This window comes from Pipra filicauda, unplaced genomic scaffold (genome assembly GCF_003945595.2).
Source record: "Pipra filicauda isolate LSUMZ 115617 unplaced genomic scaffold, ASM394559v2 scaffold52_size3558583_pilon, whole genome shotgun sequence".
Taxonomy (NCBI): Eukaryota; Metazoa; Chordata; class Aves; order Passeriformes; family Pipridae; genus Pipra; species Pipra filicauda.
This window is the reverse complement of record NW_024104676.1, coordinates 578,750-606,525: the sequence shown is the minus strand read 5'-3', so window position 1 is coordinate 606,525 and position 27,776 is coordinate 578,750. Positions and strand designations below refer to the sequence as shown.

At 39.3% G+C, this 27,776-nt stretch overlaps 1 protein-coding gene across 1 annotated transcript; it reads left to right on the top strand.

Moving 5' to 3' along the window:
- The first annotated feature begins 321 nt into the window (after positions 1-321).
- AFG3L2 (AFG3 like matrix AAA peptidase subunit 2) lies at positions 322-24,179 on the top strand. Its single transcript, XM_027742954.1, has 17 exons — positions 322-539; positions 5,144-5,243; positions 5,723-5,791; positions 6,456-6,571; positions 7,486-7,638; positions 9,833-9,907; positions 11,292-11,413; positions 12,579-12,852; positions 13,405-13,542; positions 15,687-15,840; positions 16,428-16,535; positions 16,670-16,795; positions 17,841-17,951; positions 18,566-18,681; positions 19,677-19,877; positions 21,509-21,703; positions 23,201-24,179. Exons 1-17 carry the CDS (start codon positions 417-419, stop codon positions 23,441-23,443), a joined length of 2,424 nt encoding a protein of 807 aa, XP_027598755.1. The 5' UTR covers positions 322-416; the 3' UTR covers positions 23,444-24,179.
- Positions 24,180-27,776: the final 3,597 nt, after the last annotated feature.

Here is a 27,776-nt window from a genome sequence, read left to right as displayed (position 1 = left end):
TTAGGGAGAATTTATTTACAGAAAGAGTGCTTGGGCATTGGAATGGGCTGCCCAGGGAGGTGGTGGAGTCATTGTCCCCGGAGGTGTTTAAGGAGAGACAGGACGTGGGACTTAGTGCCATAGTCTAGTTGACATGGTGGTGTTCCAGTCACAGATCGGACTCGATGTCTCGGAGCTCTTTTCCACCCCAATTAATTCCGTGACTCTGTGACAAGCGCCGGCCCAGCCGCGGGGGGGGCGGGGTTCAGGCTGGTGACGGAGGTGGGCGTGGCGACAATGACGTACCGTTCGCTCCGCCCCGAAGGGCGTGGACTCCCCGGGGGGCGGGGCTCGGGGTCGCCCTTCGGACGCGGCGGAAGTACCCGGGCGGTGCGATGACGTCAGGGCCCGCGGCCCGGCGGTGACAAGGGGCGGCCATGGCGCACCGGTACCTGCTGCTGGCGGGGGGCGGCCGCCGCCGGGGGTTGCCCACGGGCCCGCTGCACCAGCTGCTCTGCGGGAGGGGCCTGCTGGGCAGGGCGCGGCCCTGCCTGGCGCAGGTGAGCAGCGAGCGCGGGGGGCGGGGGAGGGCCGTGGTTGCCGTGGCGGCGGCAGCGGGCGGCCCCGGCGCGGGGAGGGGCGCCCCGCTGCCCGGGACTGGGGGCTCCTCACTGCGCCCCGCGGCCGTCCCTAGCTTGTCCTCATCCTGTTCGGCGGAGGCGGCCCCCGGCCTGCTCGCTACTGACCCTTCGGGCGGCGGGGAGCCAGGGCCGGGAGGTGGGTGGGCGGGTAGGCGTGGTGCACCCCGAGCCGGTAGCGGCACCGGGTCCGTGCGGGACAACCTGCGGGCACCGCGGGCTCTTGGGTCCTCTTGCTGAAGGAATATGCAGCGGCACCCCAGAGCTGCTGCTGCTGCATCCCTCCGGTATTCATAGGATCATAAAATGTTAGGAGTTGGAAGGGACCTTAAAGATCATCTCATTCCAACTTCCCGCTGCAGAGGGCAGGGACACCTCCCACTAGACCAGGTTGCTCAGAGCCCCATCCAGCATGGTCTTGAACATTGCCAGGGTTGGGGCATCCACAACCCTTCTCTGGGCAACCTGTTCCAGTATCTCACCACCGTCACAGTATAGAATTTGTTCCTAATATCTAACCTAAATGTCCCCTTTTTCAATTTGTACCCATTACTCCTTGTCCTGTCACTGCAGTTCCTGATGAAGAGTCCCTCTCCAGCCTCCCTGTAGGCCCCCTTCAGATACTGGAAGGTTGCTGTGAGATCTCCATGCAACCTTCTCCAGGCTGAACAGCCCCAGTTTTCTCAGCCTGTCTTCTCAGAGGATGGTTCTCACTTCCCAAGTGCTGTGTACCACCTAACTCAAAAGTTGCTCCGTTGCTTTCTCAGGGTGATGATTCGTGTGAGGTGGGTTGGTGGCTGTGTGAGAGACTGAAATGTTGAAGGTTAATGACTCTGAGCGGTTTGTTTGGGTTGGCACTGTTGGAAAAAAAGAGGCTGTGGATCTCAACCTACTGTTCTGGGATTAACTGGTAAATCGTGATGGCTCGGTGTTCATTCTTACTAAAATGGCCTTTAGGTTTGCTAGTACAAGATGTGCATTACCCTTGTTGACAGCCCTAACATATTGGAGGAATGACAGGCCTGTGCTGCTGCTTGGGAAAAAGGAGATGCTTAATTCCAGCATCTTCCAATGGCATCTTGGGAGGGTTGCTTTGTTTTCCCATAGAGTGGCAAACAATCAGGCATTTGTAGGTGTGGAGGTTATCACCAGGATAGTGGTAATTGTGAGATGACTACACAGAAGGATGTTAATAACGTAGTCCCCAGTAAGAATATGTGGTTCAGTTTTAATGTTGAATTTGTGGGGTTTTTTTGGTCAGAGCTGAACATCATTACAGCAATAAATAAAACACTGTCAGCAGTGCTGCTAATCTCTCAGGAAGCTAATTCTTATTTCTTTCAATAAAATTTAATGAGTTTTTATTTGGAATTGAATTTAGGAAGGGGACTTTGTATTAATTTTAGCATCTGGCTGTGTGTGTAGGCAGCAAAACGAGGAACTTTATTTTCATAGAAGCTGTTACTTTTTTTAATTGATCTTTCTTTTAAAAAAAGTTAGCAGCTTGGAATCATAAGAAAGGCTGGAGAGGACCTTAAAGATCATCTAGTCCCAACCCCCCTGCCCTGGGCAGGGATGCCACTTACTAGACTAGATTGCTAGGAGCCCCGTCCAACATGGCCTTGAACAGTTACAGGGATGGGGCATCCACAACTTCTCTGGGCAGCCTGTTCCGGTGCTTCACCACCCTCTGAGTAAAGAATTTCTTCCTAGCATCTAATCTAAATCTCTGCTCTTCTAGTTAAAAAACATTCCCCCTTTTCCTATCAGTGTCTGCCCTTGTAAAAAGTAACTTGCATTAAGCTGAATTTCTTTACCAGCTTTTTGTTGTGTCTGTCCCCCTTCCCCCCCCCAATATGCTTTTATGTAATATTTTGGTAGGTGTTAGATAATTAAGACTTTTAGCTTAATTTTACTTTGATTTGGAATTTGTTTATGGATAAAACTGTAAGGTTGTAACTTTCTAAAATTAATGGATTCTTTGTCTTTTGCTTGCATAGCTAAGCAAGTAGATTTTCTGATCTTGCCTTGGTAGCCTCAGTTTTTAAAAAATGTAATATGCTTACAAAGGTTTGTAGACTTGTAGTTCTGCTTATGATCTTGGGTTTATGTTACACTCTGGTGTAGTAACGTTTTATGGGTTATTTTAACTGTAAAACTGACTTTTGTGTACTTTGCTTATTTAGAATTTATATTAAAAAAAAGGTCTTGATTTTTAGCAAGGTATCACAAGGTTTGCCTTAAAGAAAAAAAATAGGTAGTTTTTTTTTGCTTTATATGCTCTGACAGTTTTTATCTCTGACTGAGAGAAGCTGAGCAGAGTTTCCCAGTAGACAGTCTGAAACAGCATCCACTCCAAATGTGCTGTGTTTGCTTTCCCTTTGATGTTTAGGCGGTGGGTGTTCTTATATCAGCTAAGCCTGCTGTGGCATTCCCACTGCCAGACAACCCAGGGACGGGCACTGTGTCAGGATCAATATGATCAGTTTTTGTGCTGATGTTTTACAGAGTTCTCGAGTATCTCCAGTGAGGGAGACTCCGGAACCTCTCTGGGCTCTGTTCCAGTGTTCAGTCACTCGCACAGTAAAGAAGTTCTTACTCATGTTCAAGTGGAACTTCCTGTGCATCAGTTCCTGCCCGTTGCCTCTCGTCCTATTGCTGGGCACCATCAAGAAGAGCCTGGCTGCATCCTCTTGGCACCCTCCCCTCAGATACTTATAACAGACATTAATGAGATCCCTTCTTAGACATCTCTTCTGGAGGCAGTCAGGTGACTTACTGAATATGCCATGAAATCAGGTGTTCCCTTTTCTCACAAAACAACTTTAAAGCACTCAGCTCTCTGCATATTAACTTGACAGGTGACTGCACGTTTATTCATGGAATTTAGGATCTATAGAGACAATCTAGCAACAAGCCAGTCCTGTAATTCAGGTCTTCCTCAAAGCTCCATTTGCTTACCCTTTTCTCTCCTTCAGTGAAACTATAACTTAATGCTGTAGTAAACCCATGCTGGTTTAACCAAGCCAGGCAGTTGGGTTTGGTTTGGCTTACTTAAACTTTTCTTCTAAACATGAGCAGCTTCTTTATTTTAGTTGGAGTAAAGGTTTCTCTTTACAAATAAAAAGTACTCTGAGTTTGCAGAAGAATTAACTCCCTAATTTTTGGGTGTTGTAGGAGACTGACATAGAAGAAAAGCCAGTATAACTAGGATGTTTCTTGGAGTTTCATCGGTTGCTGCAACATTCACTGCCTGTCTGTATTTGAACTACAGATGGTCTGTGGCAAGCTGTTTTTATTTTATTGCAGACATGGATGCATACCATTGTCCTAAAGCCTCTTCTAGGAAGCACAGATGCAATTGCCTGTGCTGGAGGTCATAATGTATTGAGCCTAGTAGCTGTTCTTTACGTGAGCTGCTCTCCAGACTATCTACACTGCACCTGCTTTTCATGATCAGTAAAATTTCCTCTTGGGTTTTCATTATCAGATTTTATTCAGAGACATGCAGTGGCACAAAATTAATGGCTTGATCAAGCAGCCCAAGAATTCTTAGCTCAGTCTACAGCAAAAGCAAGCAATAAGAACGTTTTGGTATTCCTCTTGGTTCCAGCAGGTGGAACTACATGGCTGCTCGAAATAAGTCTCGTATTTCATCATTTAATCAGGAGTGGAGGGGAAGCTCCCATACAGAAGACTTGAGGAGAGTTAGCATTCAGTTAATGGTACATCTGTATTCCTGGGGTACTTTTAGCATGCAATCTAGCATTCTGCAAGTTTCTTTAATATGCAAAAATAGATTTTGTTTACAACCATTGTACCTTGACTGTAACATGGAGCTTTCCTTCACAGATGTAGTCCCAGAGGTGCTAGTCCTAGATGGACATTTGCTATCTTGCAAGGATACTTTGAGTCACGTTTTCAGGACCTGTTTTTCAGTTGGTGGCGTTTGTTTCTTGCATTTAGTATTTCTCTGGCTCTTAAGGTAAATAGCCTCTGGTCAAAAAGAACAGGAGACTGAGTGCCTTTATGGTGTGGAAGGGAATGGAGGCAGAAAGAAAGTCTGTGGGGAAATCTTGGCACGCATAATATTTTGTTTCTTAGAAGTGTTGGGAAAGCCTTATGAAGGGGACAAGTTGGTATTTTATTTAAAATATGTCCTTCTTGAAGAAATCAAGTATGATTTCTCTTTAATAAAATTGCAGTTTACTCTGTTTTTAAGTATTCAGTTACGATACCAAAAGTTTCTTAAGAACTAGTAAGTTTCTTTAAATTTCCCTCGTCATACTTAAATGATGAATAACAGTAAACAATTAGCCTTAGAAAAATTTATTTGGTGTAGAAATTACTCAATTAACTTCTTTTCCCATTGTCTTACACTCTGGCCCACAGCAGTTATGGTGAAGGCTCTTGTAAAGTTCCAGTTGTAAAGTACTCTCTGACTAGCTGCATTTAAGGACTACTAGAAAACTTGAAGGTTTTTGTGGCACCTTCTTTGTTGCTTTATGTTTCTTTTCATCTTTCAGCTCTGTGAAAAAGTTACCCCTGGAGTTACTGCTGACAGAAGTACTATCTTGGCAAGTGTAATCGCTGCTTGCAGAAGGCTTTTCTCTCAACCTCCCAAAGGTGATTATAGCTTTGATAAGTGAAATGAAGCAGACTGCATTCCTTGCTGAGAACTGCACTTGTGTGCTATTCAGGTTTATTGTCTGTGGGGAAGTAAGTTCTACTAACCAGCCATTAATCTTAAGATAGAACATTGATTTATGGGATTTTTAGGAGCTATTAAAGAGTAAGGGGTTTGCTTAACTTCATGCTATGCAATGCAATTTTCTGTTGAACTAAGCTTGTCTGTCTCTGGTTAAAAAGGTAGCTTTACTTTAGGTTATTAAATACATGTGATATTTTCTTGTCAACAGTAGTAAATTTATTTCTGGGCACCTGGTAGAACTTTTCAACAAAAAGACAGGAACAAAGCTATTTTTGCAGTCTGTATGTTGCTAGCTTCTTTGCCATTGTATACATTCAGGTTGTGACTACTGAAGTACGATGACAGACTTGTGAAATAAAAAACACTTATGAGCTCCTTAACTCTTTCTTAATAGGATTTGAAAAATATTTTCCTGATGGGAAGAAAGCTAATGGAACTAAAGGTGCACCTGCAGAAACAAAAGGTACAAAAAGCTGCTTGACTTCAGTTCTTTGTGGAGCATGTATTCATTAAATTAGATTTTGGAGTAACAACTGTGGGTTTGGGTTTTGAGTTTTTTCTTTATTTTTCAGGGAAGATGTTTCTGTACCAGATTAGTTTAAAAGTGCAAATTGATGTGTTTTTATTATACATGATACGAAAGCAAAATAAATATCTTCTGGAATAGTATTTATTTTCTCTCATGCTTCAGTTGGAATGATGCCCTTAAATTCTTGTTTTACTGTTTCCTATTAGTTGACATTAGCCATGCATTCAGAAATTCTCTCTGTGTGTAGCTCTCAGCTTTTCCTGAGCCAGCTAAAATACCCATTTTGTTGTATGGAATAGCCAGAATTGTCACACTGGGTGAGGATCCAGAACAGCTCTTCAGTTCTGGATGTCCAAGTGCCATCAGTTAATAGACCTCTCTTCTGGTTATAACTGTGTGAGATAGTCCATAAAGTGGCAGACAGACATCTATCTATTTGCTTTTCTATGGAAAATGCTGTTTCTCACATCACCTAATTATTGTAGCATTGCAGACATTTTTCAGAACAACTCCTTAATATTAAAACTAACAAAAAATAGTGTGAGATTGATATAAGATGAAAAGGTAATTTTTTAATGTTTCTTTATTTTTTTGTTAGAAGCAAAGCAGGCTAGTGCCCGACAGCCTAGTGGGAGTAGTAGTGGAGGAGGTGGCAGTGGTGGAAAAAAAGGTGGCAAGAAAGAAGACACTAACTGGTGGACCAGATTACAGAAGGTTTTGACTTTAAAATATCTTTATGTTACTGTCTTATCTCCATGAAATAACCTTGCATGTTTTCTGCTTTTTAAGGCCATATTTTGATTGCCTAAATCTTCCTTAAGCCTCCTGTGCCTGGCATTTCATGGTACCTGGCTCTAGGTGGCTCCCTACTCATTGCCTTTGATAAATAACTGTTTTCTGTATGATTCCAGAGGAATCTGCCTCTGGTTCAGAAACGTTAATGGAATTTTAAGCTATGTGAGTGTCGTTGCTTGTAGTCAGTATTCTTACAGAGGAGCCCCAGGCCTTAAAAGGCTTTGTGTTTTGTTTTACGGTGTCAATGTGTAAAACTGTCTGACCACACAATGCTATTTAAATGTAGTTTACTCTTACTTGTTCAGACCTTAATGGAGTACTTATGAGTTTCTTTTTGAAATTTATTGCCATTAGCTGTAGCACAAAGATGATAGAATCTGACACTACAGGGATATAAAAATATTTTTCTGATTTTACTTGGGGCACATAATATTTTTCCTCCTTCTTGGATTTTTCCTGTAAGTTTTTTTCCTTTTTTTTTTTTTTTTCAGTATTGCATGTAGTCCCGGAGAGCAAGAATAATTGTTTTAGAATGGAGGCTTAAAGGTCATGTCATGGATGGCAAATTTTTTTCTAAAACCAGTACTTCACAGATCAAAACTGTTCAATTACTGTTTGTAAAACACTTAAAGATTTTCTACTAGTGTAATTCCTCAGTTGTATCTGAAGTTACTGAAGTGTGTTCACACAACAAAGTAAACCTTTGTTTGACATTCTCTGTGGCAACCTGGAGGGCAGGGAATAGAAGCCAGAAGGAGATACTAGAACCTGTTTGTTACCTACTTACTGTATTACAGACTCTAAAACTCTTTTTTCCCCTCTCCATTTCCTAGGGTGACATTCCATGGGATGTCAGGGAGTTTCGGATGTATGTAGTGGGAAGTTCATTTTTTTGGACAATGGTTGTATACTACTTCTTCTTCAGGGTCCCTGGGAGAGAAATCACATGGAAAGACTTTGTCAACAACTACCTTTCGAAAGGAGTGGTGAGTAGTGAGGGAAATCAATACAAAAAATCAGTGTGCTGAAAATGCTCATTTCTGCCTCCCCACTTACGCTCGTGTTCATGTGTCTGTGGAGTGAGAAGTGGCTCAAGAGTAACTTTTGAGGGAGAAAGGGATAAGCTTTTATTTTAATCAGTTCCCTGATCAGATGTTCTGGATGGATGTGTGAAGGTTGATGTAATTTCAAGGGAGGAGAGGGAGCAGCTCAGGACAAAATTTCTTTGTTGGGTAGCTCATGTGGATGCTGGTTTGAAGGTGCAGTGTAGCTGCACTCTCTCAGGGTATGGTCTTGTAGTACAGGTAAGCTGACCTAATGGCTTAAACAGACATGGCAGCTGCCTTTAGAAGAAGCTTACTGCTAACCTTAAGCACTTCCATGAGCCTGTCCCTCTGAATGAAAAGGTTTTCTGCTTGTTTCGTGCCTGAAATCAGTTCCTCAGGGAATCTGAGAAGCAGCATTGTGAACAGAAAGGCGAGGGTGGGGAATGGAAGAATCCCTTCAAGGACAATAAATCGGCATCCCTTCAAGGACAGTAAATTAGTCTAACTATGTTGTAAAATAGCCTCCTCTCTTTGTTTTCACCTCTCCTATTTCTTCTTACCTGGAGCCACTACTGGAGCAATCAATTTTATCATCGGTGTCCTATCTCTCTGTAGAACTTGGCAGCTTTCCACACTTGGAGTAATAGGTTGGTGATGCCTTGAAGCTCAGGAGATCGCGTCTTACACAGGCTTTTTCCACTTCAGGAGCCACTAGTCCTTTGCTTTGTTCCCTCCCAACTTGTAGCTTCCCCTACAGGTTAGGAAAGCATTGGCTTGCTTCCTCCTTCCTCTAGGTTTCAGAGCTGGGATTTTCTGTTAACAGCATGCTTCCTACTCCTCCATTACTTTGGTAAACTGCTAAACAGGGTGTTTCTTACCTTTCTTGATCTTACTGATCTGTGCAGAACTGCTCTGTGTGCTTCTCCCCTTCTGCCTAGACTGTGTCTTACAGTCAGTCCTGTTTTTAATTGATGATTATGTGTACGTCTTGTGAGAAAAACCTTACTGATTGTATTTGTTATGAAGCAGTAGGACACTTAGCTTGGTAAAAAGATTAGTTCAGCTGTTAGAGTGAACAAAGCCTGAAGCCCTGTTGCAGAAAAGCATTGTAAAAGTAGGCTGTTGCACAAAACCAAGTTTCTCGTGTCTTTGTAAGATGTAGTCTGGATGTTCAGATAAACTAAATGTGTAGCTATCAAATGCTCTTGGTTGTCATAGTGATGGGGAGAAGCCCACACTACTGGGGTTACAAGCTTTTCAAAACAAAGATGTTCAGGTAGTGTTGCATGAAGTCAGTTTAGTTCTATATACAGTGACTTCCTAGCTCATGTTGTGCTTTAGTTCTACCAGAAACGGCCACACGTTGCAAGTTCAGGGAATAACCTTACTAATCTGCGTGCAATTCAGGCCCAAATTCTAGAACCATTGCTAATTATAAATGCTTTAAAGATGCTGAAGCCAGTTATTTTATGGAAAGAAAAAGTGGAAAAGTCTTCAGTTGTCTTCTGTCAAATTCAAGAAACTAACCATTTGAGGAGACTTCTGAAAAAGAACTTTATAGTATATACCTGCAAAGCCACAGTTTAGTTTTTGGGTTTAGTTTATATGGTGTTACCTCAGCTCAATACTTCTTTATCTAACTGATGCTAATTGTGTTTAGTATGGTAGCACAGGAAGTCTTTTTTTATATTGGGGTAAACAACTGTAAGAGCAAAGTTAAGCTTTCCTTCACTCTGTTCAGTTTGGTCTGTTTTGGAAGCTGCTGTAAGAGTTTGGAGTCATATAGTTTATTGCTTTTAGTGTATGACTACTGAAATAGTTAAGTATTGTTTAACTATTTCACTGTAACTGTGATTTTTTTCTGAGGCGTGCACTGTGTTTTTTCTTGAAAAAAGGCTGTGAGGTCAGTCTTTCAATCTAAATTCTAATATGCCCGTATTCCTTTCTTCCTGATTACATACGTGATTCCTAATGGCAAACAGTAGATTGTGGAACCATCCTGATGTACAAGATTAATTTTATTCTCCTTACTGGAAAACAGAAAGATTCGCTTGTGGTATCTGTAGCTCTTAGCTGTGATGGAAGTGCAGTGACTGTGAGCTCTTCACACAAGTTTTGTTCTTTCCTCCTACAGGTGGACAGACTTGAAGTGGTGAACAAGCGCTTTGTGAGAGTTATCTTTGTTCCTGGAAAGTCTCCTCACGAATGGGTAAATGCTTTTAGTACATATACATGAGACGCTAGAAACAGCAAAGCAGTCTTTTTAGGTAAAGTTTGATATGAAAAGCTTGGTCTGGAGCATTAATAGTATCTCAATCCAAAATATGTTTTCTGCCTTATTGTTACATTATCCTACATTGTATGTTTTTCACTTTACCAGTTGTTTTGCCATAGATACCTTAAAACTATGGCAACTGGTTCCTTTCCAGCACCATGCTCTAAATACAGACATGTAAACAGGAAGAGTGAGAAACTCTGCTGAAGGTTCTGTAGTTTTAGCTGCTGTTTTCCATCTGCTCAAGAAAATCCCAGACTTAACTGTACATACTTTTGGATCTTTTCTACTCCAGACTGTTTTTAGCCAGTTATTTGAGAACACAAAGAGAAATGTTTAATTTTTGTCTCCAAAGTACTTATTTCAGGGAGTTGCTTTTCTAGTATCACTTTTCCTAGGGAGGGTTAAAGTAATGCAGGCAAAAATTCTCCAAAGAATAATACCTAGTGGCAGGGACCTATTAAAAGTAGATAAATAAATATCTGATAGACAATGTGGAAAATTTAGAAGAATCATCAGAGAAGTTTATCAGGTTGTCTAGGTGATGGAGGTTTCTTAGCTGACTTCCTGAAATAAGGTCTGCAAGTCCCTCCAGGATAAAGTGAAATCTGCAGTAGTTACTTAATCAGTGGGTTTAAGTGTGGCTTATTAGTATGCCTACTCTTTAGCCCACATACCACCAGTTGCCTTAGTTTCTCAATCACTTAATACTCGGAACTAATCTGTTTTTAATTTTTCAATATTAATGTAAGTAGGGGCAAATCAGGCAGGTCATAGGGCAGAAGGGGAGATTTCTTGAAAAACCGAACAACACTTTGAAAGTAACGTCTGGATTTTTTTTTTTTTTCTGGTGGATGATAAATTTCATGATTTTTTTTGTGAAGACAGCTTACTTTAAAGCTAGTATAGACTCTGAAAGTAGAGAATTGCTTTTCTTAATCAGAAGGGCTGAGACCTTCAGGTGAAACAATAAGTTGTATAACTGCTGTGTTTCCAGGTTCAGTGCTCTGTATTATTCTGACTGTATAGCTCCCTTCTGTTTGTTCTGGAGAAAATGCCTGGATTTCTGTTTGTTTGAAGTGCCCCAAAACTATCAGGTGGTGTGATTTCTGTAGAAGTAATGATACACAGTGTATTCAGGGTGGTAGGCTTTAGATTTATTATGGGCCTCTTACATCAATTACACATTTGACCAGGCAGCTTAAACTTGGTCTGAATCTGGTCTGATAATTTCTTGCATACATATTAGAAGTTGGCTTGTAATGAAGCTGGAATAAGGTAGGGCACTTTGTGGTGATCTCTGCTTTTTTTCTCACAGTACGTCTGGTTTAATATCGGTAGTGTGGACACTTTTGAACGGAATCTTGAAACTGTGCAGCAAGATCTCGGAATAGAAGTGGAGAACAGATTGCCTGTAGTCTACTCCACAGAAAGCGATGGGTAAGAAGTTGCTTTAAAAGAGTCTCTGAGAAAAAGGTGGTTGTGTTTACAGTAGAGTAGGTTTGTAATACACGTGCCCTAGACTTCTTTAGGTGGTGGTATTATCAGAGTAACAATCAGCTTGGGTTTATTTTCGAGTGTTAATTGTAAGAGAAGCTGTTCAGTACTTTGTCTATGAAGAAATCCATATCCTCTTACTCTAAATATAGCTTCTTATTACATAAATGTTTGTTTACTGTTACTCCTTTCTTCACTTAAGCCCTTCCTCCCGGTGACATATACCAGAGCGAGTCAGCCAAGCACAGCAGTAGAGCTCCAGAGATCGCACTCATGTAGATTTTTTTTTCCTCTTTATCTCAGAAATGTGGGTTATCAGTAAAGCTTAGAAATTGTATGCTCACTTATGATTGTGCTTCTTTTCCCCATTTTTGTTTTTGCTGAGTGTTGATAGAACCTCTTGTGAGCTGTTTGTTGAAGCTGTTCCTTTCCACAGACAAAATCTGTACAGTGCTCAGATACTATGATAATGAGGACTGTGTTAGGATTTTTGGCTTGTACAGAGCTGTGCTAGAAAGCTGGAGGACAGACTGTGAAAGATAATGGGCAGTGAATAATAAAAAACAGAACAAAAAAAACCCAACAAACCAGAAGCCCCAAAAAACTCTGTAGCCTTGAAAAGGAAAATGGAGACATAGAAAGAAGAAAATGTAAAAAAAATTGAGAAAGACCTAAAGGAAGAAGAGCACGTATGTATTTTAGAGAGAAATTTCTGCTTCAAGTTGTAGCATACGCTGATTATATGCAACCTAATACAACTTATTTTGAGAATATAACCAATTGCTTAACTAGTCCTGTGAATTTACCTTTGCAAAAATGAGATACTTCTGTTTATTAGGTAATGCAATTTTTCTCTGTAAAACTCATCAATGTCACGTGATGTGCTCGGTTTAAAAACAAGCAACAGTCACTATAACAGTTTGTTCTCAATTTTATTTTGGTTATTTCCCAGTGTGAACAACCCTGCAGAAATAAAAGTATTAGGAGTTAATCGCGTATTAGTCCTGAATGTGTTTGTTTACGGTGGAACTAACATCTTTTATGTGTTATATGCAGTAATGGATTTTTGTGATATATGTGGTTTTCTTTGGTTTTTTTTCCTTCACAGGTCATTTCTCCTGAGTTTGCTGCCTACAATCCTGATTATTGGTTCTTTGCTGTACACATTAAGAAGAGGTCCTGCAGGCTTAGGTCGGGGAGGACGTGGAATGGGTGGACTTTTCAGTGTTGGTGAAACCACAGCCAAAGTTCTTAAGGATGAAATAGACGTTAAATTCAAAGATGTAGCTGGCTGTGAGGAGGCCAAATTAGAGATAATGGAGTTTGTTAACTTTCTGAAAAATCCTAAACAATATGAGGATCTGGGAGCAAAAATTCCAAAGGTAAGGGATTATTGACTTAGCAGATAAAGACTTTATTCTTTTGGTAGTCCTTGGTATTCTAAATTGCACTAGGATGCAATGCTTTCCAGCTTCTTTCTTGTCGCAATTGGAAAAAAAATAAATAGGCATTAAGTGCCAGCAGTGTCACTGTGCTGCTAGAAGACTTGTCTTGTGGAATACTTTATCTGTTCACGTGAGTCAGAAATGATACGTCACATACATGTGTAGCATCATTCTTGCATATATTGTTATAGAATTGCCTTTTGACATGGTAGTCCACCTGATGACATACCTTTTTTTTTCTTGTTTAGTATGTCAATCAAAGAAAACACTGTTCCTGTAAATCTAAGCTAGCAATATTGCATCTGCTTCTTTTCTTTTACTGTTTAAATGAGGTATTAATCTTCAGTTTGTTTCCTTGTATAATTTTGACTGTGGTGGAAGAAAAACCATTGGACTCGACATTGTAATACGTAGATCTTAAAGTTTAAGATATTTCATAGGCTTAAGATTGTTTTCTTCGCGAGGAAAATATACCTATTTCTCTTGCAGGGGGCAATTCTGACAGGTCCTCCAGGTACTGGGAAAACACTTCTAGCTAAAGCTACAGCTGGAGAGGCTAATGTACCATTTATCACAGTCAATGGCTCAGAGTTCTTGGAGATGTTTGTTGGTGTGGGTCCAGCTCGAGTAAGTCTTTGGCCTTGCTCTTTTCTTTTGGTATTGGTTGTTGAAAGGATGTTTTCAAGTTTGGGAGACAAACTATTCGATTACAGCTGAAGTTCTTTCTTCTATGCAGATTGCTTACAAGTGATGCCAGATTCTTGTCTAAACACAACAATCATAGAAATACCTTTCATAAAAGAAACTAATGCAGTTCAGTATCTGGTTGCAGGCCATTAAGGATTTACCGCTTCTCAGAAGCTTAAGAACACAGAACAGAACTCTGCAAGCTCTGCTCTGAAGTAAATTTACTAGCTGGGCCAGAAATACGTAGCTCATTTAACTACTGCTATGGGAATGCCTCCTCCTGCTCTAAATCATTCCTGTTTCTTTGAAGGACTTTATTCTCTTTGTAGTTTCAAACTCTTAGCTATAAAGAGTTGTCTAGAACACACAAATAAACTTCTGGTTGAAACAGGAGTCCGAGGGTCATGGAATTAATGATGGATTTCTGGAGATCCGGTGATTTAAATAACAAAATATATCTGTCTAATACTTTTTGTGCACTTTTGCCTTAACTCTCTTAAAATAGCTCATTAAAATCATGTTAAGTGGTATAAACAAGTTACTGATGATATTTTACTGTAATAAAAATTTGGGAAAGTATTAGGTATCCTAAAATAATAGTGATACTCAGACCACGTTGACATTAGTTGTCAATACGTACCTGACATGTCCCAAAGCAAACTGACTTAAACTTTTGTACTGGTCTGTGCAAATGATTATCAGCTTTACTCCCCAGTGAAATCATTTGGCACGACTTTGGCTGTGAATTGAGGTTTCAACACAGTTGATGATTTCTGATACCTGTAGAAAACAACGTGAGAGAGTATTTTAGTTTCAGTTCCTATTAATTCATCATTTTTAAATTGGGATGTGCTAGAGTTAAAACTGCTTACACAACCCTGGTTCCTTTGGTGCTTTTTTAGTGTATATGCATTATGGAAACTTCTAGTTCTTTTCCTTTTGAAAAACAGTTGTATGTTTCTGGATTTCCATCTCTTTCCAATGAAAAGATAACTCACTTTGAGCATCTATCACTTTTTCCTGGTTTATCATGTTCCTTCGTTGTACTTTTTTCAAAATATCTGATTGACTTGGTGTAGTAGAGTGTACTGTCTAAAATTTGCATCTCTTTAAATATGCTGTACGTTGTTTCTCATCAGAGAAGCCTTCTCTAATTGCCTCACTAATGTATAAAGCTCTGAGGTGCATATAATTCTTAATCAGTTCCAAATACTTCCATAATTTTTCAGTTCCTGTTTGCTCCAGTTTGATTCCTTAGTTGTAGACCTGTTGACTCACTGAACTGGTTTTAATGAAGTCCTTCTGATATATTTGCAAGCAGAGCAGCATTGCATGTTGCATCTAAAAGTCACATTATGCTGAAATTACCACAGTAGAATTTTATGGGTAATATCTTACTTAGAATCTAAAAGTCTAAAAAAAAAATTCAGCTATTTATTCACGTCTCGCCCATTTTTTCCAGATTTCTAGAAATAAATTTAACTTCCAAATAAACATTTGGAGGTTAATTAAGTGTTTTTTTTTTTTTTTTAGCCCATGTAAGGGTGAGGCAGGAGGGCTAAAAGTCAGTATTTGTAAAAGCATGTTGTTAAAGTACAGTGGTAGTGGCTTGTAAGTAAGCCTTCAGTTAGAGCTACATGTAGGAGCTGCATCACCCTGTTCCAACTACAGAAAAAAAGACTTTATTTCCTCGGTATAAGCAATGACTGCATGGTAGCATTCCTGTCCTGTCTGTAATACTGTGTGTTAAAGAGCTTTAAATCTCTGAAGTCTGGAGGCTTTTATCACTGAAGATGTATTTCAGTTATGCAGGAAAAGTCATTTCTTAAGACTTCGAAGTTGTTTGATGTTCTCAGTTTATGGATTGAGAAAGGATTTGGCAGCCAGTGGGCCTTCATGTTGGTGACTCTTGCTGAGCAGCAGCTACAGTGTAACTTATCATTGCCTTGGTTGCTGGCTGGAGTCTTGGGAATGGTACTGGATTGTAAGGATCCTGTTACTGATGTGCCTCTTCTCCTCCTACCAACCCCCCAGCTCTAAACAGTTACAAACCAATCTGATGCATGCTCTGTTCTTCTGTTAAGGTTAGAGACTTATTTGCTCTGGCTCGTAAAAATGCCCCGTGCATTCTCTTCATTGATGAAATAGATGCAGTAGGAAGAAAGAGAGGAAGGGGCAACTTTGGGGGACAAAGTGAACAAGAGAACACACTCAATCAGCTTTTAGTAGAAATGGATGGTAAGTATTTAATGTATAATATTACATTATAATAACAAGTAAATGGGAAAGAACTAATGTGCTTGTTCAGACCTGTTAACAAAGATTTGGATTCTGGCCTAAATCCAAATTGTTTCTGTTTCCTTGCTTCCTAAAATGAAGAACGGTGACTCATTTTGCTGCAGCCTGGTGTTTTACTAAAATTCATTCAGAAAAAAAAAGAATTCTCATTGTACATCTCCTAACTCTTTGTCATAGTTGAATAGACCAAAAAATTCTTCTCATGAGATCAGTCTGTCTGTAAAAAAATACAGCTAGCCATGCTGGTTCTGCAATTTCCTGAGCAGTTAATCTATTATTGTATTTTGAAGATAAAGTAGGATTTGATATAGTACTTCACAAAGCAGGGCCCAAGGCCATTTTCTTGCTTGTTATGAAAAGCTGGACAATGCTGTAATAAATAGATATATTTTCAGCTCTAAGATCATTTGTTCAAACTTCTTACATGACCCTGTAAAGTGGGCAGTCTTTTTATTAATGTTTTATTTTTTTTACTCATGGAAATTATATTTATACAGATTTTTCTCTTTATTACATTTCTTCAACAGGATTTAATACAACCACAAATGTAGTAATTTTGGCAGGCACTAACAGGCCAGATATTTTAGACCCTGCTCTAATGAGACCAGGACGCTTTGACAGGCAGATTTACATTGGTAAGTTTTAACTGCATGGCTGTGTCCTTCTGTGTTTGTGGAATACCATTGAAGTCACTCCAGCTAACTTGCACACATTCAATTTGAATATATATATACATGAAAAGTAAAATCATATGTCTTTTATCTTAAAGGACCCCCAGATATAAAAGGAAGAGCATCCATTTTCAAAGTTCACCTTAGACCTCTGAAGTTAGACAGTATCTTAAATAAAGATAACCTAGCAAGAAAGCTCGCATCACTTACACCTGGATTTTCTGGTAAGTAACTCCTAATGCTGCTGTTATTCTCAATTTACCAGTTAGTCTGTAGATATTTTATTTCCCTACTACTTCTGGTTTTCTTTCACCTGATCTTCTGGATGGCATTCTGTTTCATCGTATTTACTGGTACAGTGTGAAATTCTTTTTGCCTGTTTGAACAAGTAAGAGATTTCTGAGGGTCTTAAGTTTTGTCTGCTTCAATCAGGGTAATTTAGCAAGTGGCAATTTCTTCTGTCCTCAGAAAAAGCAATCGAGAGGTTTCTGCTGTCACTCGTGTGTTCTTCCTTTATTTGTCCTTTGATTTGTTTGTTGCCTTCTTGAAAAGTGTAGAGAAGACTTGTTTTTGTGGAATTAGTGTGCATATTCTGTAAGGGAATTTCTGTTTCTGGATGTAAAAACTGCTCCCTGGAAACATACTGTAACCTTGCTTTGAATTAGGAATGGATGTGAGAACTCTTATTACTGGCTTGTAATGTAGTTAATTTAAAATTTGAGTTGACCAGTAGTTGAATTTTTCACTGTTTTCCTGGTCTATATAAAACTGGCTTTCTGAGATCTGATTGTCAGTGTTTCTGGCAGTGATAATGTTGAAACTAAGTTATCTCAATAATGTTACTGTAAATAGTATTAACAAGTGGTTGGCTTGAAACCAGTAATGTGAAGGAATATCCTCTAGAGATAAGCCAATAGCTGAGCTATACTGAATTCACATGTAGGAAATTTATGCACATAAATATATGCTAGTTTAAGTATAGTCTTTTGCAGACAGAAAATGAAGGTAGAATATATCAAACAAGTACTCCACTGGTAATGAGCTCTATTTTCTGGCTGTCTACCTATGAGAAAAATCCTAAACCGTACAACCGTAGTATGTGTATTTAAATATCTCTTGAATAATTAAGCTGTTTCAGAGCACATTATGTTTATTTTTCAAGCTCTGTGAGAATTTATGGCAAAGTAGTTATAGGTAAGGTTATCTTTATGCTAAACTCAGAGAAAATTGTTGAAAATTATCAGTAATTCATGCCTTCTCTGCTTTTAGGGGCTGATATTGCTAATGTTTGTAATGAAGCTGCTTTAATTGCTGCAAGGCATCTCTCAGATGCTATAAACCAAAAGCATTTTGAGCAAGCAATTGAAAGAGTTATTGGAGGTAAGTGAATCGCATCAATTGTTTCTCAAAAATTATAACAGGACAAGAAACTTCCTTTTTTTATATATATATACATACATGTATATATACACACACAGAAAGCCATGCTTTGAGTCTTTGTGCTGGTCTTCCAGGTTGTTTTTTTTCCTCTCCTAAAAACACCTGAGATTTAGAAAAGAAGTATCCTGTCTATATTGTTGACTTCTGTAGTAGAGGAAGGGGTACAAAGAGAAATTTCATCAGGACACTTTTCTAATTTCTTCAAAATGGCCAGAGGAAAAGCTGTTTGAATTTAGGGATGCTTTTGACTGCTGCTAGTCTGAAATAGTCTAGAAAACGACTTGATTTTTAAAGTGCAAATGTTTTATTTAGATGTTTGAATACTCTTAAGAACTTACTTTCAAACTAGAAAGTCTAATCAAGGACAAGGTTACACTGAAACCTGGAAGATGTAAATTTCTAAACCTTGCAAGGTTGGGGTGGGTTTTTTAAATTTTTTTCAGTAGGTCATATACATGGCCTCTAAGCATTGCTCACCATCTTTCTAAATGAGGTAAAGGATTTCAGAGGAGAAAGGTGTGTCTGAAACTATTAATCGAATTTATTTTATAAAGGTTTGGAAAAGAAAACTCAAGTACTCCAACCAGAGGAGAAAAAGACAGTAGCATATCACGAGGCAGGGCATGCAGTTGCAGGGTGGTTTTTGGAACATGCTGACCCACTCTTAAAGGTAAGGAAAGTAATTTGAACCAGTAATTTAACAGTAGCACGGACAACATCTTTTTCTTTTGTAGGTTTTTTTTTCCCCCTAATGTTGAGAGGGTATTAAAATATATAATCTCGCAAAAATTATTGTGTGTCAGTTTTAGGGTACTTTTTTTGGTTCATTTCTCGTAATTTTCTTCACTGTTTTCTGACTTGGCAGTTACACAATATGTAGTATAAATGTCCTTGGAAAGTGAGAGACCTGATCCTCCCATGAGGAGGATCTGCCTGCCTTATAGCTGCTTTTTCTCTAAGGCTTTCACTATATATCAGCAGTTTAAGTTAGTCTTACCAGGTTACATATATAACCTGAAATATAACTATAAAAATTATCTTCAGGAATATAAGTATAAAAATTATCATTTGAAGGCTGAATTTTAGTTTTATTTTGCCTTTTTTTTGAATGCACAGCTTGACAGATTGAATATAAAGGAAAAATCACCTCAATCTCCCAAACTTGCTTTAACATTCATAGTTTTGCGTAGCTGGGTTTTTAATTTCATCTCAAGTTTAAAATTAATCTTGTACAATTTACTGCTGGAAGGAAAAGCGTTATTCAATGTGGAAACTCCTTCAACTGTTCAGAGTGCTAGAGATGGAGAAATGCTGTTGTATTCTGTCTGATACAGAATATATAATGCCCAATATGTAACTCTCAAGGAATTGTGTATTTTAATTAGAGTATTTTTAAAATCCCATACAGTTTTTACAAAAGATATGACAGTGGTTTTACCTTTCTTTTCCAGATATTCTAGTAGTTGTTATCCCAGTTTAGAGCTAGCCAGGGCTTTTAAGGATAAAACACAATGGGGGCAAAACTGTAAATGGAAATAATAGCTGAATTAAACCTCAAGGGTGAGTATGGTGTAGGCTGTGGTATAAAAAATTAAGCCAAACTGAAGAATGCTTTATGTTTTCTAACACTGTTTAGTTCTAGCAGTCTGTTAATTTTGATTGTAGGTATCTATTATCCCACGTGGTAAAGGACTGGGTTACGCTCAGTATTTACCCAAAGAACAGTATCTTTATACCAAAGAGCAGCTACTTGACAGAATGTGCATGACTCTGGGAGGACGTGTATCTGAGCAAATCTTCTTTGGAAGAATAACAACTGGTGCCCAAGATGACTTGAAGAAGGTGACCCAGAGTGCATATGCTCAGGTAGGGGCTTAAGTGAGACTGGTTTTTTGCTGTATTGTTTTCTTTATCTACTACCTACCAGTAATATTTGATATGATGTAATTTGATCAGGTATGTCCCTCAAAAGCGTAGTTTCAGAAAATATTAGATAAATAAACATTATGCTGATGACTCAAGTATTTTATTTGTCTTACCACAGCAGTCCATGCATTAGGCTTTGATTACTGTCCTACATCTGCCCACAGGTACATATAGGTTGCAGTTGGATTCAACTGGATTCAAATACAGGTGGAAATTTTATACTTTCAAAATGGAATTTAGTGCTCAGATTTTATCATCTCATCCTACATTTACAGTTGCCCAGTTTGAAGACCCAATTTGGGTTCACACTTAAAATCCAGAAAACCTTGTATTAAACCACTGTTTGCTGTCAGTTAAGGCTGTGGAAATTAAGACATCAGTTTGTGTTTGTATCATACTAACTAATGGAGATGCGTAATTTGAAATCTTATCAATGCAGTGACTCACCTAAGTGTAGCTGTGCGCTACACACGGGTGCATTATTACATTTCCTGCATCAGCACAAAAGATGTTATCTTATAAGACACTCACAAGGTGAGCAATTGACATTTTGGAGTATGCTTCTCTTCCCCTGCACACTTATCCCCAACCTCCAAATCCCACCTTCTTCCTGGTCTCTGGTGTGCTGCTTGTTACCCCAGTTCTGGAAGTAAATGTGCAGTGATGTCCTGTTAATTTTATGGGATCTTCAGTGAGTCTTGTTCAGTTTTAAATTAAAAAAAGTTTAAGGGTAGACTTTTGTTCATGTTAACAAAAAAAAAACGTATCAAACTTCTCTTAAGGAAGCAGGTTAAGATGCTTGGTTTTAATGCTGAGATCTCTTTGAATTCTGAATGTTCTTTGTTGTACCTATATTAATCTTGCTAGACTGAGAAGTGCTGCTTTAGTAACCATCAAATTGATAGTAGCCATGGAGTGAATAAATAAATAGCAGTTTGAACTTGCTTCTGCCTTTGCTGGAGCAAAATGCAATTTAAAACATCCCTATTTGGCAACTGAACAAGTCAATATTCAGTAATGAGTCAAGCAAGATAAGAGTCGTTTTCCCCTTTGTAGAGGAGTGTCTTGGGATGAAATATAGCATATGAGTTTTGTACATGATAAGACAAAAGCTTAAAGACCCTCTACTTTAGTACTTAAGTCAACTGATCTTTATGAGTGAGTGGAATATGCTAAACTTCAGAAGTATTTTCAATGGGAATAACGCTTATATTTCTGGTAAAAGAAAAAGTTTTACTGATTAATGAAGGCTGAAGTGTTTCTTGTGTAATATCTTACTATTTAAACAGCAAAGCACTACGTATGTCACTAGTAACCACCTTGAAATGGTGATATTTGTCTCTTTCAATTTAATCAATAAAAAGAAATAAGTGAAAGTCAAGTAAGGTACATTAACTTAGGTGGACTTGAGTTTTCAGGGAAGGGTTGGTTTTAGAGGAAAAGATTGGGTCATAGCAGAATGACTTCATCCTTTCAGTTTTATTCACCATATTTTACATCAACATACCCTAAAATCTTACTGTCTCGCCTTTGTTTGTTTGTTTGTTTGTTTGTTTTTCTTTTTTCTTCAGATTGTTCAGTTTGGAATGAATGAAAAAGTAGGGCAGATTTCCTTTGACCTCCCTCGTCAAGGAGACATGGTATTAGAGAAACCTTACAGCGAGGCAACTGCCAGATTGATAGATGAAGAGGTGCGGTCGCTAATTAACATTGCTTATGAAAGAACATTAAATCTTCTTACTGAGAAGAAAGCAGAAGTGGAGAAGGTGAGCATTACAGTATTTTTAACCACTGGGTTCCAGCTAGTAAGCCAAACCCTGAATTGAACCGAATCAGATTTAAAATAGTGACTATGAAAGTACATGAGGAAATTTGCTCAAAAACCAGCTGATGTAATTGTGAGAGTTTGTCACAAGACACAGGTAAATAGAAACCTCCTTTTGTGTTGGAACATGTCTGAGCTTCTCATGAACATGATTTATGTGGTCAATATTCATTTGGAAAGTTGGAGGAAAGAGTCTGTCTGCTAAAGAAGGGTTTAGTAGATGTGCTAGACAAATATGAAACTTAAAAACCCAAAGACAAAATACCAGACTTCCAATTCATTAGGCTAAAAGAAGCTCTGTAAGAAGGGAAATTCTTATAACTTCCTCTCTCTGAATTCCTTTTGAACGTTAATAAAAACTACCTTACTGTCTTTTTTCTTTCCTGTCCTTTGGCTGCTTGTTATCTCCCTCACTGCAGCTGAGATTATTCTTGTGTGTATTCTCTTCCTCCATGCCAGAAAGCCTGATAAAGCAAAAGGATAATTTTCCAGGCTAGGCATCTGGTAGAGTTATTGACAAGGCAAGTTTGTATGGGTTCTGTAAATGGTGTTGTAGTAGGTCACCATCCCAAAAAATATCACTGAACATGGTTTGTGCTGAACAATGTGCTTGCTGATCCAAGAAGATTGCAAACTCCCCTGGTAGAGTATTGTGCACATTGGTATTTTATGGTGCTGTTTAGTTTGTACATAACAGCAGCCCGATTGAACTGTCGTGGTTGATCAGAAGGGAAGGCTTGTTTTCATCTATAGCTTAATGTCTTGCATCAAGAACCTTTTGGCAGCAGCAACAATTGTTCTGAAGCAACAATAGCAGCAACTGTGGCTCATAGGGAGGGCACTTTTCATATTTGTCAAAGTAAGATTTTAAAAAAATTGTATTTTTGCTACCTAAATGCTCATGGGGAAAAAAAAAAGTCTCGTATTTGGTGAACTCTGAACAACCTGTTTTTTCTATCAAAATTAATCAGTGCCAAATTTGGTCCCAGACTGCCTTAAATTCTTCCAAAGAGGACAGTCAGCTTAGGTATTTGAGGTCACTTGCTCTGTTCAGCCTGGAGAAGAGGAGACAGGGGAGAGACCTCCCCTTTCTGAGGGGAAGAGGAGAGGCAGGCACTGATCTCTTCTCTGTGGTGACCAGTGACAGGACCTGAGGGAATGGCCTGAAGTTGTGTCAGGGGAGGTTTAGGCTGGATATTCAAAAGCAGTTCTTCACCCAGAGGGTGGTTGGGCACTGGAGCAGGCTCCCCAGGGAAGTGGTCACAGCACGAAGCCTGACGGAGTTCAAGAAGTGTTTGGATGGTACTCTCAGGCACAGTGTGACTCTTGGGGATGGTCCTGTGCAGTGCTAAGGGTTGGACTGCATGATCCTTATGGGCCCCTTCCAACTCAGCATATTCTGTGATTCTATGTCTGACATAAGTTGTTGTTATCCCAGGTTGCCCTGCGACTACTGGAGAAGGAAGTGCTTGATAAAAGCGACATGCTAGACTTGCTTGGTCCAAGACCATTTGCAGAAAAGTCTACTTACGAAGAATTTGTTGAAGGTACAGGAAGTTTGGATGAGGATACTTCACTACCAGAAGGCCTTAAAGACTGGAATAAAGAGCGTGAGAAAGAAAAAGAGGAGACAACAGATGAACAGGTTGCTAGGCAGATCAGAGGAGGGATGCCATTTTAACTGTGTGCTGAAGTTGACTTGCACTCTGGAAGAGAAGCAAACTCACCGAGTTTGTACTTCAAAACAAAGAAATATTTATTCAATCAAACTGTATTATGAATGAGTGGAAGAGTGATCTCTTGTGATAAAGATGTTCTGCTTCGATGTATGTATGCAAGATCATCAGTTCACTGGTAAAAGGTGATCATCCTTCATTTGCCAGCTGAAGAAGCATACATTGGATTTGAGCTGCAATGGAATGCCAGAACTGAGCCTCTCAAACTTTGAAACAGTTTGGATTCATGCACAAACTTTGTGGCACTGGTCTCTCTTTTCTTTAAAATGTCTGTAAGCTTACAAAAATCAAAGGGTTTTTTGATTATTTATCTAAACTATACCTGTATGTGGCCTGTTTCAAAAAAATATAACAGAATCATACAAAATACATTGTTGAATGTGAAAGTCTGGTCTTACAAAGTACTAGCTTTGCAAAACTATCTGACTCTTTCCCCCTCACCTCATTTTGATTTTAGAGAGTTTGTCTACAGACAACTGCCATGTAAGTTGACACTGAAAAACTGGACAGTTGCTTAAATACCTTAAAATGTACTCATGGTTCAGTGTCTTAAATTAAACTCAGTTTGGCTCCTGCAGTTTTACTAGTCAGTTTTTTACAGAGTTCTGTAAAATATTGAACATATGAATGTGTTGTGTAAATACAGTTTGAGTCAATAAAAACAGTACTTTTCTGAACAAAGCTTGCCTTATTTTTTTTTTTTATATTTTCTTGGTATAGAATTCAGACCAGTACAAAACTTTCTCTCTTAAATTAGGGTAACAAGGTTGTGCTCACAAATGCCAAAACCAGCAGCCAAACCCAGAGGTTGTGAGAGTTTCATATTGGTTTGCTTAAACTAAAGCTATGGGGCTTTTTCCTCTGCTTAGTTGAATGCAGTTGTCTTAATAATCTGCTTCTGGTTGTCTGCTGCTTGCTAAGGATTCATTAGTTGGAGATTTCAGGTCTTCAAAAATTAAGGGCCCATGTCCCCATCCCAGCAGATGGGAAGTGTGGTTGGGGGTTAAGTGGGGAAGGAAAATGAACCAAGCTTCTCTGCTGGACTAGAACTCCTTTAAGGCTTAGAAGTCAGAGGGCAGCTTAAGGAGATAACTAATGATTGATTCCATCTGTATATTGCAACATAATGGAAAGCAGTAGGAGGACAAAGGAAAATGTCTGAAAGATCAGAGCCTTTGCTCAAGTTATTTGAAGTAAATTGTTTATGGAAATGATTTTTATGGATTTTCTTTTCCTTCATGATGAAGCTTTTTCCATCTCTGATGTTGCCTGGCTTTACAGAGAAGAGGAGCAAGGGAAACAGCACATATAGCAATCTAGGGCATATTTACTGGGCATTTTTAGTTGTTAAACACATCTGTTTATCCCTATTGAGTTTGTTGTAAAATGAAGGAGAAACAGGAAAGCAGTCTGAAAAAATTAAACTTCATTTCTTAATTTCCTAATTTCTGGAGTCAAAGTTTAGAATGATTTATTGCAATAGTTGTTTTATAAAACTTAAATCTTGCAAACATGGTAAAGCAGTGACTGATTTCTGTGTGTGTGCTCTAGGTTGTATCTTACATGTATTCTGTATTAGTGCCTTGTTTGTTCTATTCTCCCTCCCTCAATTTAGCTCAACACTTCTTGTTTGGTATAGGCAGTTAATACCCAGTGCTGAGGACTAGCTGTCCTTATACAGTAAAGGCCAGAATTCTCCATTTCTTCATTCCTTGCTAAATAAAACCAACAGTAAACACAACAACCAACCAACCAAACCCCAAAAACCCTTAACTTGACTCTTCACAATGGCACTACCAGACTGTGAAAGAATTGTCTCCTCTGCAGGAAATGTTTTCTCTTACTCCCTGTTTGTGCTGTGTACTTTTAAATTCCACTCTTGTTTAGTTGCAGCATGCAATTAATAAGTGCATTATAGTGGCCTTACCTCTCCTTTATTTTAGAGCATTAATTTCCTTTTTTAGCCTTACCTCAGTAGGTCCTAATATTTTGTGCCAAAAATTGCAGAATCTGACAGTGTTAGGATTTTAGAATCAAAACAAAGATATGGAAAAAACAACAAAAAAAAGCAGTCTACCCAACCAGCCTCTCTGAAGAGGACAGTTAGCTGCTTCCTCCTCACAAATTTGTCAAGTGGCTGAACGTAAATCAAGAAAATCAAGTTTAGTCTGGGCTGTGGCTGCCAATAATGCTGGATTAACTTTTCTTACAAATACACGGAGCAGTGTTGCCTTAATTAGCAGGGGCTTGTGCGGTGCAGAGGGAGCTGCTGAGTTTTCTGTTCCTCTCACTGCTGGGAGAAGGAGCAGATCTAGACCCTCTTTCCCAACCTGAGTCTGTCCCCAAGAGGTGACAACCTTTTCCTAAGGCAATACATGTGCAAGAGAAGGAATGGAGAGCAGTAATTGTGGGATGCAGAGAGATGAAGAGCCTAAGGTGGCTTGGTTAAGGTGGAATGCACAAGGGCTGTCATGTCGAAGCCAAGGGCCTGCCCAATTTCTTGCTGGCTTTGCCCAGAGCAACTTTGCAAAGGAGCTGGCCCATCAGGTTAGATTCCAATACCACACCTTTTTTCCATGCAACACCTCACCCACTCCCTGTTTTCGAGTGGTGTAAGTTGCTATTTTTTCTTCTCATCCTAACGCTGACACAGGTGTCTGCATCTGGGCGGTGCTAAGAGCTGCACTTCCAGGCTTCTGCAGGTCTGGCTTGTCCTGGCAGCCTGCTTCTAGGTATTTCCTGTGGCCAGGTGCAAAGCAGTAAAAAAGAGAGAAAATGAAGGTGGGCCAAGCCAGAGAAATAAAAGGTGCAAGAGACTAGGCTGAAAATTTAGAGGGGAAATGAAAAACACATAGGCGAGGAATGTGAGAGGAAGAGGAACAAAGCTAGGTGAGACTCAGCATGCGGATTTCAAAATCAGAGATTTCCAAGCAAAAAGCAGGAAGTTATTTGAAAGGAAGGGCAGCTGGAGGAATTGTTCACTAAGCCCGTTACTAAAACAATTTTCAGTTGTATGTCAGGAAAGGAAGATGATTAGAGCTGGTTGACTGAAGAGGAACAGGAAACACTTGTGCTTCCCAGGCCTCTCTTACTGCCTATATGTAAGCTGGTCCTCCTATGATGTTCATACCACTGGTTCCTGGGTTCATTTTGGTGGCTTGGGTATTTCCCCCCTAAGATCAGATAGAAGATTTGTCTCTTTTTTCTAAAGAGGGCATTAGTTTTCCTTCTAGAAATTCCTCCACACATTCTAGAAATTCACACCAAACAGTTGCAAGTAAACACATGTGAAAGACTGGGTGAGTCAAAGCAGGATCAGAGAACATTGTCAGGTCTGGATTCCACAGCCTCAGAGTCTATATTCTGCATTTTGCATCAAGTGTACAAAAAGCAATAAAGAACAGGCTGGTTCACCAGGTGAATCACTCAGTTATTTAGGAATGCGAAGATTCCTGGCATTTTTAAAGTATGAACTTTTTTTTTCTCTCACAGTAATATAAAAACATATGGCTTGGACCTAGGTATGAATTTTGTATTATAACAAAACGCAGTTCCACAAGTGGTAAGATGGTTAGTTCTATTTCATTTGGAAGCAACAGTGCTAATGCTTTAATTGGAAAGCTGTGTGATAGCAGGCTCTGAGCCTGTAATGCATTCTCCTCCCTTGCGAAGACAATAGCCTGCCATTTACAAAGAATCAACTAAACTTTGAAGTTTAATGGCTTTATTCCCAATGGATTTTGCTTTTGGTTTGTGTTGGGGATACATGTTAATTCTCTTTAATGCATATTGTGTTATAACTTTATCTCATGCTGTGATTAATACATAGCCACATCTCACATTTACAAAATGCATATTTAAAGGTGTTCTGTTGCTGTTCATAAATCCTTTAGGCATCACTAGACATTGCAACGAACGTGGCCCCTGTGAATTTGCTGCCTCCATTATGACTCTCCTAAAGACAATCAGCCAGTCTCTGCCTACACCCCTATGCCAAAGCCAATTTGGTCAGTATGTTCCAGCAGCTGTGTCTCAACCCCTGAAGTCACTTTATGTTACCATGAAAAACTTGTACTTGATTAAAGCTAATTTAGTTCCATTTCTATGTGGCATAGAATCAGGAAGACAGCTTCAGGTCAAGTGATTAACAGTAGCCTGGTTCATATATTTCATAAAACGCTGTGTTATTCCCTGAATCCCAAACTAACAAAACATAACATCATGTTGTCAGGAGCAATGGATCTTTAGAAATTACACTATGTTTGTAAAGTGCCTTTT

What these genes read in the sequence shown, in the direction of transcription:
- AFG3L2 (XM_027742954.1), top strand. Translation starts at nt 417, where the DNA reads ATGGCGCACCGGTACCTGCTGCTGGCGGGGGGCGGCCGCCGCCGGGGG. An exon ending in CGCGGCCCTGCCTGGCGCAG is followed by an intron (nt 540 to 5,143) that starts GTGAGCAGCGAG and finishes TTCATCTTTCAG; the next exon opens with CTCTGTGAAAAAGTTACCCC. An exon ending in TTTCTCTCAACCTCCCAAAG is followed by an intron (nt 5,244 to 5,722) that starts GTGATTATAGCT and finishes CTTTCTTAATAG; the next exon opens with GATTTGAAAAATATTTTCCT.